The sequence below is a fragment of the Theobroma cacao genome, chromosome 4 (assembly GCF_000208745.1).
Source record: "Theobroma cacao cultivar B97-61/B2 chromosome 4, Criollo_cocoa_genome_V2, whole genome shotgun sequence".
Lineage (NCBI taxonomy): Eukaryota > Viridiplantae > Streptophyta > Magnoliopsida > Malvales > Malvaceae > Theobroma > Theobroma cacao.
In genome coordinates this window covers 3811169-3822869 of record NC_030853.1, presented here as the reverse complement: position 1 = coordinate 3822869, position 11701 = coordinate 3811169, and the positions used below count along the sequence as shown (strand labels likewise).

The following is an 11701-nucleotide window of genomic DNA, read 5'->3' as shown; positions in this document are numbered from 1 at the left end:
ATTAGAGATTAGTGTTGATAACGTGTTATGAAATATAACTTAAAAGAACAACTATGAGAGAAAAGTATTAATAGAGTAAGAAGATCTTATTCGAGAGTGTGTATTTACAAATGAAATGAGTGACCTATTTATAAGCTAATAAAGTTATATCTAGATAGAATTTATAAGATAAAGATAATATTAAGGGATTTGATTTGGATGGATTAAATTCTAATCTTAATTCAATCTAATCTAACTTCAAATATAGATATACATAATCAACTATAAGATTTCAAATCAGATTATAGTATTGTGTTTGGCTTGCTGAGCTGTTTCGCCTATTTGGACTATTTGACCTAGTTTGAAATCTTGAACCATAACATAACGGACATTCATACACATATATTCATAACAATATTTAATATATTCATCTTTATTGCAATGCTTGTTATTACGTTTTGATTACCATTCATTGATTAGATTTATAATGAATTATGATTAGGACTTACAAGGTCAACCATAAATCTAAGAATTAGAAGCAATAATTAATTTCTTAAATATTAGAATTTTATTTAGAGGTTACTAAAAAAAGTATTTGTATACAAATATAAATAATATTTTTATAAATAAAATTAAAAATATAATTTTTATGAACAATAAAATACACAATTATACGTAATACAAGAGTTAGAAAGAGGTTTTATTTTGCTTATCTTTTAAATTTATTAATAGATTGATATTTTTGTTTATTTATTTTTTTAATCAAATTAATGTTTAACTAAAAAAAATTAAAATTATGCACAATTTAAGTTTGAGTAACGTTGGTTACTCCTTCGAGTGGTTACAAATTTAAATCATTTTAGATTTGTATTGATCAAGTTTAGGTCATCATCTATTAAAGTTGGGCTCGTTCGGATTACTGAATTTTATGATCAAATTGAGTTCGAATAACTGAATTTTATGGTAAAATTGATTACAGATATAATATTATCTCTCATCTCTAACACTTTAATATTTAATTCAATGATATTTAACATGTATCTTAGTATTTAAAGAGCTGGGTTCAATTCCCTTGGACCAAAAGTACATGTCTAGCCACATCTTTCAGTCCTCATGAACAAAAATGTACTGGAAAGGAACTATTGAGAGGCATCAAAACCCAAGGTAGGAAATATAGATTAGAATGAATATATGTACGTACAGCTTTCAGCCTGGAGGCAATGATGAATGCCGGCCTTCCAGCTAAATTTGTATGACAAAAACAGCTAGTACCTGGTCCTATTATAAGTTAGTTGGCAAGATCATTATCTTCACCTAAATCACTTAGCATCTTTTATGTTGTTTTCTTTTCCTTAAAGCCCCATTTCCAGTTTGTTGTGAAATGGATACCTAAAATCACTTCTTCATTACTTGATTCTTGAATATACATTTGACTCTGATGCTTTGGCTTAAGCCAAATTAATTGAGAGCTGATGCCACCATTCTGGTTTCCATTGTTTGCTTTACTTTATATATATCAATTAATTTCCTATCTAGCAAGAATCTCAATGTTAAATTAGTATTCCATCTTTTTTTTTTTGAAGATCCATAATTTCCTTCTTTTTTGAAGAATATAATTGTTAACTTACCCTTACAATTAACTACATCATCATACTATATCAGCATATCACGTTACCATTCAATATAACATATTAACATGTCATATCAATGTTATGTGACATAAAAAGATAATTGATGACTTTTAAATAAAAAGATAATTGACATTTTGAATTAAGACAATTAATCAACTATTAATGATAAAGACGCATTTGAATCAAGGTAAAAAAAAAAAACCACATTGAAAGCAATAAAAATATAAAACTTTATTTAAATTTTTTTAATTAGTTCTAAGATTTTTTTAGGTATGATACCCTCTTCATGTGCCAAGAGATGGAAAAATTGACAAAAAGAGTTTAAGATAAAATAATAAATAACATAAATTAATTTAGTTAAATAAATGTTATCCTTTCAGTTAAACAAATCCAAATGAATAAGCAATGTTTTTCTTAATTTTTTATGTCAAATTAAATACAGATATTTATTTGGAAATTAGGAAGGGATACAAGGAACCGAAAGGGGATGGGGATGGGGATGGGGATAGGGAAGTCCCCATCCCCGTAAGAGCCAAAAATAGGAACGAGAAAGGAGAGGGTTGAAGGCTTCCTGTCCTTATCCTTGCCTCGTTGCTTTTCCAAGGGAGTTTAGCTTCCATTAAGAATTTAACAGTAAAACTGATATTTCTTAAAGGGTCCAATTTGGAGAATGGACAGAGTTTCACATTGTCCACTTCGGTTGCTTTGCTATCATTGGCTTCCCTGCACGTTCACATAGTGCTATTTCTGGTAAGTTTTTTTCTTAATCAAATTATTTTGGTTACAAACACTATTTATCAGACTATAAATAGATTCTATTTGTGCTGATAATAATTGAGAAAAATGACTTGTGATGTGATAATTAGAAGGAAATGGTACCATTTTTTCAAATGCATAATGAGAATAAAAGGAAAAGGCCAAAGGGTTACCTAATTGAATAAAATTTTAATTTTGTAGCTAATATTAAAAGAAGAAAGCACGCCATGGCAATGGGTACCATTTAACAAGATATTCGTGAGCATTCAACTTGATTATATAAGGTTTGGATACTTGTATTCAAATTTGAGATGAGTTTAAGTAGTAATTTTACTATTCATCTCGAGTTTGGTTAGGGTACAAATATCACTCTTTGAACTTAAACCCGTTTATAAATAAATATGTATAAACTATATTGTATCCTTTTAAAAAGGATTGAACCATGATTATGCTCTTGGACAACTAATAATTTTGTCAATTTAACAAAACCCATTTTTAATATTATAAAAAATGAATTATATTTATTTTTTTATTTAATTTCAGATATATATTGTTTTGTTTTTGTCTTAAACCCTAAACGAGGTATTTAATAGATCTGAATATTTACTAGATAGCATTAGGATATTAAGGTACGAGTTCGAGTAATATATTTAAATTTGATTTGAATAATTATAAGATTTGAATATTTAAAAAATAACGAATATCTTATCAATTGATATCCCTAAATAACCTGCTTAGAACCCATTTCACATTGCACTCGAAAATTGTGTTTGATCTCAAATTTTTAGTTTAACCACAAAGGCAATGCCACGAGATATAAAATTTTTAATAAGATATGTTCATTACAGAGAATACTCAATAGTAAAAACATATCTCTACATGCTTTAATGATAGGAATAGTAATTGACTTCGTTCAAGGTCTTTTATTGTACCCATAAAAGAAAATCAATTTAAAAAATGAAGAAAAATCAAGTTTAATATAAAAAATTGAAAAATGCAATTTGTGGAGGTTTGAAATTTTATAAACTAACAATTAAAGATCTTTGAAAACAATTCAACTTTGATGTAAATCAAAACTTGAAAATCATTAGAAAACCAATTTGAAAACAGAATGCTTTTTGGATTTTTCATAAAAACAAAGTTAAAAACATTAAGAAAAAGCTTAAAAACAAAATGCTTTCATTGCGGTTTTCAACCTTGTTCTCCTATCTTTGGATGTTGTATTATTGGTTTTCTATGCATGAAAAACCATAAAACACAAGTTAGAATTATCTTTTTGAAAAACTTACCTCCATTCAGGATTTAACTATGATCAAGCTTTAATTGTTACTGAGATAATAAATTTTACTTATATAAAGATCCAATTATGATACATATCACGTTTGATTTATTTTTTCTCTAAATATACCACTAACATCATCTCACCTTCTTTCAATATTTAAACTCGAGATCTTTAATATTGGCTTCTTAATTATTGTTTGTTTAAACTTAAGTATTATATAACTTTTTTCAGTCATTAGTGAATTAGTATGATTTTTAGATTGGGTATATAAATTACATGAGAATAAAAATTCATACAATAATTTTAAAAAAAAAGTAAAATTATGATGCAAAATTACAAAACTACCATCAATTTCTATTCCATTAGAGTCAAACCTTTTTCTTGGAAATTAATTATTTAAGACAAACATTCAAACTATTTTGCTCATTGTAAGAGGACGACCGCATGGGGTAAAACCGCGAGGATCGGCCTCATGGTATTTATTAAGGTCACGTGGGACCCATAGGACATAAAGCCGTTCGACGGTGATGGATGACCCAATCAAAAGAAAAAGACTGGTTTAGGGGCTTAACTAGCTGTTGCCACGTCACGTCGCCGATTTCTTGTCGAGAATCATATTAAGAAAAAAAAACAAAACATGTGAAAATCCGATGCGTCTGAGCATATCGGATCGAACCCAGCTTTTGTTTGTTATTTTACGATCGGTCACCGGCCAATCATTGGAGCTTCACTCCATCCAGCAAAGAAGTGCGTGAGAATCTTGTTGGTTAAATTTTTACTGCTGTCTTCTTTTTCGATGGATTTTATCAAAACCTAAAAATAAAAATGACATCCATTATATGAATAATTTATTATTATTATTATTATTAAGGTAAAATATTAACAATTTCTAACTTTCAGTAATAATTTTATATAAATTTATTAATTTTTAAAATAAATAATTTATTTTAAATATGTAAATAATATTAATAGATAAATATAAAATGTCAAAATTATCTTTTTTTTTCCTTTCTTTTTGTTATTTTTTTTAAGCCAGCCGATCATACTCTCTTAACGCTGACCGCCCCCTCAGCATCTCAAGGGAGTTGCGCCCCCCCTCTGCCCTCGTGCTCCCCTAAGAGCACAAATCTCGCGCTATGTGCTCCCTAGTTTTTCAGTAAGAGGTAAATGAGAGTTTTTTTTTTTTGAATAGAAAAAAAATATAAAAGAAAAATTTTAATTTATATATTGGGATAAATTTTTAAATTAATAAAAAATAAAATTATCTTTTTTAATATTATCACATCATCAAACTAATAAAAATATTAACAATTAATTAACGATTTGATCTATATACCTAACAGAAAATTTTTTTTAAACAAATTATTTATTTTTAAAAATTAATAAATTCACGTGAAATTATAATTAAAAGTTAGAGAGTTGAAGATATTTTACTCTTATTATTATTATTATTATTATTATTATTGCCTTTCATTTGAGACTTGAAAATGATATGGTTCCAATGCCAAATCTACATTAAGAATATATGTAATTTTTTTGGTGCATTATTGGTCAAAACTTTTTTTTTTCTCTTTTAGCTATTAAAATTGTAAATTCACTTGAGCCAATTTCAAACCATGTGACCATCATGTGGTATGCATGTTGGGCTTTCTCTTACAACTTGATAGAATTCTTTCCCATGGTAAGTTTTTTTATTCTTTTTCATATTATTCAATGTTTTTTTTAATAATATTAAATATGTTTACATGGTTAACGGATAACTTTTACAAAATGACATTTAAATGTTTTACATGATAATCAATGTGTATGTCTTTTTACTCAAAAAGTTCGATTCAAGAATGATGAAGTTGCATCTCAACAACTAAGGAAGAGATTTCGAAACTTTTAAATCTTAAATTCACAAATAGACTTGGTAGAATCGAAATCTTTCGAGAAGCATGTACAATTGGGTTCAAACCTAAACAACTCTTTCACGTGTCTCCAATGTTACTCCTGAACAAGAAAAAAAATGTTCACCTGATTTTAATCTAATTTTGTTTTAATTTTTTATACTAAAAGTAATAGTAATGTCATAAAACTTTTAAATAAAAAAAATTAATGTTTAAATGTGAATGAAAAGAACAATTATTGTATAATATACCATAAAATTATACGTGATTTTTTTTGTGACGGTACGTATATGATATGTGATTTTATTGGTGCTTGGAGAGCAATTTTCTTTTTTAACTTTTGTATACAATAAATAAATAAATAAAAGACTTGTTTATTAAGGAAAAAGGAAGTAATTTTCAGCCAGCCTCAAAGGGATTATGATGGATATGCTTTTCCTTATTGGGATTTCAATACTTAATGAGGATGATTTCCATCCTTTCTAATTTGTTTTACCAAAAATAAAATCCAAACTGCCCCCTTTTGTGAACATAATAGGGTTTCCTCCAAAAGTAGATCTCCCATTAAACAAAATACAGATCCGGCTACCTTTCCCTCCCCTTTTATTTGCTTAATTCTTTTTTAATAGATTTGAAATATTACTAATAAATTAATGAGTAATTAAAAAAAAAGGGTGAAAGCTCACTCTACCTAATCATCAACAGACGAAACTCCACAACCCAATTCATTATTTTAATCGGTTTCTCCAATTTTAAAACTTTTTAACGGTCCAAATATTTGATTGCTAAATGTTAATCGTTTGGGATCCTGTAATTAAAAGCTAATTAGGAGGGAGTGCAATTCCTTAATTTACGCGGCAAATCAGTGAATTATTTCCCGATACGAAGTCCAGCAAAAAAAATAAAATAAAAGGTCGAACAGTCAAGTAGCCAACTCAAGTCCGGTGGCTCCTTTTTCTTGTACGGGGTCTTGGTAGTTAATGCACATCAACAACCTTGAGCCTAAAGCTCTCTCTCTCTCTCTCTCTTTTCGTCTCAAGTTTAATCCTACCAAATTCTTGAAATTCATCCATTTCCACTATTTACTCTCCTCCTGTTTCCTTCGACAAAACAGCGCAAAGTAGCACTATCAAAGAGAAGAAAAAGGGAAAACAAGTTTTCTAAGGTTCAACAATTCACATTTAGAAGACTCCAAAACATTGCCACTACAAAAGTTGTCAAAAGGTTAGCCCCCATGAGACTCATCTTCATTCCAACCCCATAGCTCTCAGAAAGACACTTCTTCCCTGCAGTGGACACCAAAAGCAATAGCATTGTTTCTTCTTTGCCGCAAGCAAGAGCAAACAATGAAGCTAAATCCCAACACCCATGCTTCTAGCATAATCAGTTTCTCCTTGTTGTTATGGGCAACACTGTTGGTCAGTGTGAGTTCAGATCTAGCATCCGACAGGGCAGCCCTGGTGGCTCTCCGAGCAGCTGTTGGTGGACGCTCACTTTTATGGAATCTGTCAAGCACCCCATGTAATTGGACAGGTGTCAAGTGCGAACAAAACAGAGTCGTCGTGTTAAGGCTGCCTGGAATGGGACTGTCAGGTCACCTTCCCATTGCCATTGGCAACTTGACTCAGCTCCAAACGCTTTCACTTCGTTTCAACGCTCTGTCTGGGCCAATCCCTTCTGACTTTGCCAATCTTGCATCTCTTCGAAACCTCTACTTACAGGGGAATGGTTTTTCTGGTGAGATTCCTGGATTCTTGTTCACTTTACAGAACCTGATCAGGCTTAATCTTGCGAACAATAATTTCACGGGTACGATCCCGGAGAGTGTTAATAATTTGACTAGGTTGGGTACTTTGTATTTGGAGAACAATCATTTATCTGGGTCGATACCAGATGTTAATTTGCCTTCACTTGTGCAATTCAATGTTTCTTTTAATCAGTTAAACGGGTCAATCCCCAAAGCATTGTCCGGGGAGTCAGAGAGCGCTTTTCAAGGGAATTCTTTATGTGGGAAGCCTTTGGTTCCTTGTAACGGGACTGAGAGTAGTAGCAGTAAATTGTCTGGTGGAGCAATTGCTGGTATTGTGGTTGGGTGTGTGGTTGGTGTTTTGTTGATTTTGATTCTTTTGATATGCTTGTGTAGAAGGAAGGGAGGTAAGAAAACGGAGACAAGGGATGTTGGCCCTGCAAAACAGGCTGAGGTTGAAATTCCGCAAGAAAAGGCTGCAGGGGAGGCTGATAATAGAAGCAGTGGGTTATCTGGGGTAGTCAAAAAAGAAGCTAGGAGTAGTGGGACTAAGAATTTGGTGTTTTTTGGGAAGGCGTCTAGGGTATTCGATCTAGAGGATTTATTGAGGGCATCTGCTGAGGTTTTGGGTAAAGGAACATTTGGAACGGCATATAAGGCTACTTTGGAAATGGGGATGATTGTTGCAGTGAAGAGGTTGAAGGATGTGACAGTGTCAGAGAAGGAATTCAAGGAGAAGATGGAGGTAGTTGGAGCCATGGATCATCAGAACTTGGTCTCATTAAGGGCCTACTATTTTAGTGGGGATGAGAAGCTTCTTGTATATGATTACATGCCTATGGGAAGCTTGTCTGCACTTTTGCATGGTGAGTATTCCGTTTTTCTATGCTTTCGTCTGCGTGCACTCTGTTCTTGCTTTTGGGGTGGTGTTATCATTGCCATTCTTCCTTTTTTGATCACTTTGATTGCTGGAATCTTATTATGCCTCCATTGGCCAGTCCTGTTTATTTGCAAATTTCAACTGGTGTGGGCCAACTTTTTCTTTTGGTGCAACTTCAATATTTTGAATTTCGATGAGTTACATCTTATAGATCAATTTTGACTATCGCTAAAACATAATCATGACATAGAATTGATATGATAGCCTTCTGCGTGATTCATCAATTGCTTTTATATCTTATTGTTTTCTGAACTAGTATCGAGTTTTTTAGGATTTGGATAGAGTAGTAAGTTTGATAAATAAAGGAGTTATCAATAGCTATCTTCGATAGAACTTTGTCTTTGAAATCAAAGTTTATAGTTGCTCAATTTGCTTGTTAGATATGCATATAATTGACTTGGCATTTAATATCTATGAAAATCTGATAAGATTTCTGGTATGTACTCATTCTGTTTACCATCACTTGCTATGAATTTGGCAGCTACAAAAGAAACCCCAATATTTGTACCTCCGAAGTTTTTAGTTCATAATTTATTTGAAAACTGTTATCCTTCATAAGGAAACTGTATGGAGATACCAATCCTAAATCTGATCACTGATCATGTAAAACTGAGAGTCAAAGTCGTAGCATGCAAGCAACTGATAGACCTGTTATTTACATAAGCTCTGATGTATTTCAGTAAATTTTTGTGGTATATTTGCTCTACAAGGATTATACTGAAATGCTCATATTTAATTACAGAAACATGGAATGAAGAAAATCTTTTTATATTTAATTACAGAAACATGAAATGCTCATAATAGTTTTACATGATTATTTTTGGCAGTCATTTGTGATATAAGTGTGAAGAAAATCTTTCCACTGTTATGTTAGTAATAAAAACTATGAAAGTAATGTTCACTATGTCTCTGTGCAAAGCTTTGCTTTAGAAAATTCCCGGGGAGAGAAATGGCTTAGGTATTTCTATGGAATAGAACATGCATTTTTTCCTTGCTTATCAATGTTGGGAAATGAGATGGAAAGAGATAATGATTGGAGAATGCATGATATAGGACATTCTATTTTCTCTCTTTTAGTATGTTTTATTTTCTTGTTATTATTGTTTCTGTTTTTGGTTCACTCAGGTAACAGAGGAGCTGGTAGGACTCCATTGAATTGGGACACAAGGTCTGGCATCGCCCTTGGAGCTGCCAGAGGCATTGCATACCTCCATTCCAAGGGCACAGGAATATCCCATGGAAACATCAAATCGTCAAATATCCTGCTTACTACATCCTATGAAGCTCGTGTATCTGATTTTGGTCTCGCTCATCTTGCTGGCCCTATGTCAACTCCCAACCGTGTTGATGGCTACCGAGCACCTGAGGTAACAGATGCTCGTAAAGTATCCCAAAAAGCCGATGTCTACAGCTTTGGTATATTGCTTCTAGAACTGCTTACAGGGAAGGCACCCACACATGCCTTACTGAATGAGGAAGGAGTAGACCTCCCAAGATGGGTCCAATCTATAGTTCGAGAGGAGTGGACTGCTGAGGTGTTCGACCTTGAACTTCTGAGATTCCAGAATGTTGAGGAGGATATGGTCCAGCTCTTACAGCTTGCCATCAATTGCACTGCTCAGTATCCCGACAAGCGTCCTTCAATGGCTGAGGTAACAAGCCAAATTGAGGAGCTCTGTCGCTCTAGCTCAGAAAAAGAGACTTATCAAACCCCCGATGTAGGTGATGGGTCTTCCCAGCAGGCTTACTCAGTTGATTCAGGCGCTCCATCTTCAGTAAAGGACTAAAAAATCAGCAATCTTTCATTGTTTTTTCTTTTTTTTTTGTTTGTTTTCACTATGCTTAGCTAGAGCTTTTATTGTTGGTTTATTCTTGGATTCATTCTCTTTAAGAAACAGTTGCACTTATCATTTTCCTTTTAATATTCCTTCCCCCCCCCCCCTTGCCCATATTCATAGCAACATTTTTCTTACTCCCCTGTAATTTTTTTTTTTTTTGCAATTTTATGTTGTATCTGGTAGGGGGGGATATCATATATTATTAATTTTACTCGGTTGTGTGAAGTGTGAATAACTGTCTATTTGTTTTTGTTTAAATCATATGATCCTTTGTATTTTTTTTTCACTTCTGCATTTGTACCCTTGTCTGCAACTTCAACTTCTGGTATGGACCATTACAACTGAGCCTCCTTTCTTTCTTGTCTACAAATTCCTATACTCTCTTTAGTTCAATTTCAAGCTGAATTGCTTGCTTGCTTTTTGGTTATCAGTTGAACATCTACCCATTTTGTAAAGAACAAAATGCTTTTCATTTGTTTGAATGCATTCCTGTCTCATCTTTCAAAAGAAGTTTCCATTATCTGTAGCTCACCCCAAGAAAATGTGGGAAAAGGAAAAGAGTTCCAGAATCCAATGTCAATAGCTTTCTTTTTTCATTTCTGTATGGTTTTCTTTGCCTGCATCTTGCCCAGTTATTGATTGGAGTTGGCTCCTAAAACAGATCTAGAGTAACCAAAAGGGCAAAAAAAGAGAAGGGCACAGATTCCTGCTGTCATTTTTCTATTCTCAATGGCTCAGAATCATAGAATAAGAAAACCAAGAAACACAAACTAAAAGAAAAATTGACTGTTTCATTTTTTTCTTTTAATTTTCCCATTTGCTTTTCTCATATCTTCTTTTGAAGTTTCTTTGTCAGAGAAGCAACTTCTTTACATCGAGGGTGGGGAATTCCAATGTCCCTTTCTCTCATTTTCAGTTAGATGAACTCAAAAAACTGTTAGCAATATACACTTGAGTCATTAGTTAGTCTGCTTTTGCTTCTGATCCAACCTTGATTTGTTGGAACTGAGTAATTGGCTCTTGCTTTTGCGACAAACCTAATTTGTTAAAACTGAAATGTAGGGTTGGTTCAAAGAGGTGGGACCATGGTCCAAGTTTATGTTAAGATCGATCACTCTTTCTCTCTGATTGGGTTATAATCTGCAAATCATATCACTCCTTTTTATGAATAAGCAAATGCCAGCTCTAAAAATCATGTTAACATGTTGGGTAGGATGTCAATGTTTCGTTCATGGGAAGAGCTTTTTTAACATTTGGAATAGTGATGTTGTTTTTTAATTTTGTTAGTTTTTTTGTAAGATCTCAATAGATAGATAGAGTATCTGTCATTTTTTAAGCATTTTAATTTGAATTCTATTATTTAATAAGATATCCAAACTTAAAAAATATTAATTTTGTTAATTTTTTTACAAAAATATAATCAAATAGAGTATCCGTTATTTTTAAAATATTTTAATTTCAATTTTATTATTTGATAAGATATCCGAATCTAAAAACATTAATCTTATTAATTATTTTTAAAAACTTTAACATTTAAGACACCCGTTATTTTTAAAATATCCTAACTCCAACTTTTCTCCTTCACGACAGAAGAAATATTGAGATTAAAAACACTAGTCTTTCATAGGAAGTAATCTTT

The 11701-nt window shown here is 32.0% G+C and overlaps 1 protein-coding gene across 1 annotated transcript; it reads left to right on the top strand.

The window, feature by feature from the left end:
* Nucleotides 6525-10348, top strand: LOC18601200 (probable inactive receptor kinase RLK902). Its single transcript, XM_007032057.2, has 2 exons — nucleotides 6525-8150; nucleotides 9350-10348. Exons 1-2 carry the CDS (start codon nucleotides 6884-6886, stop codon nucleotides 10009-10011), a joined length of 1929 nt encoding a protein of 642 aa, XP_007032119.2. The 5' UTR covers nucleotides 6525-6883; the 3' UTR covers nucleotides 10012-10348.

What these genes read in the sequence shown, in the direction of transcription:
- LOC18601200 (XM_007032057.2), top strand. Translation starts at nt 6,884, where the DNA reads ATGAAGCTAAATCCCAACACCCATGCTTCTAGCATAATCAGTTTCTCC. An exon ending in CTTGTCTGCACTTTTGCATG is followed by an intron (nt 8,151 to 9,349) that starts GTGAGTATTCCG and finishes TGGTTCACTCAG; the next exon opens with GTAACAGAGGAGCTGGTAGG.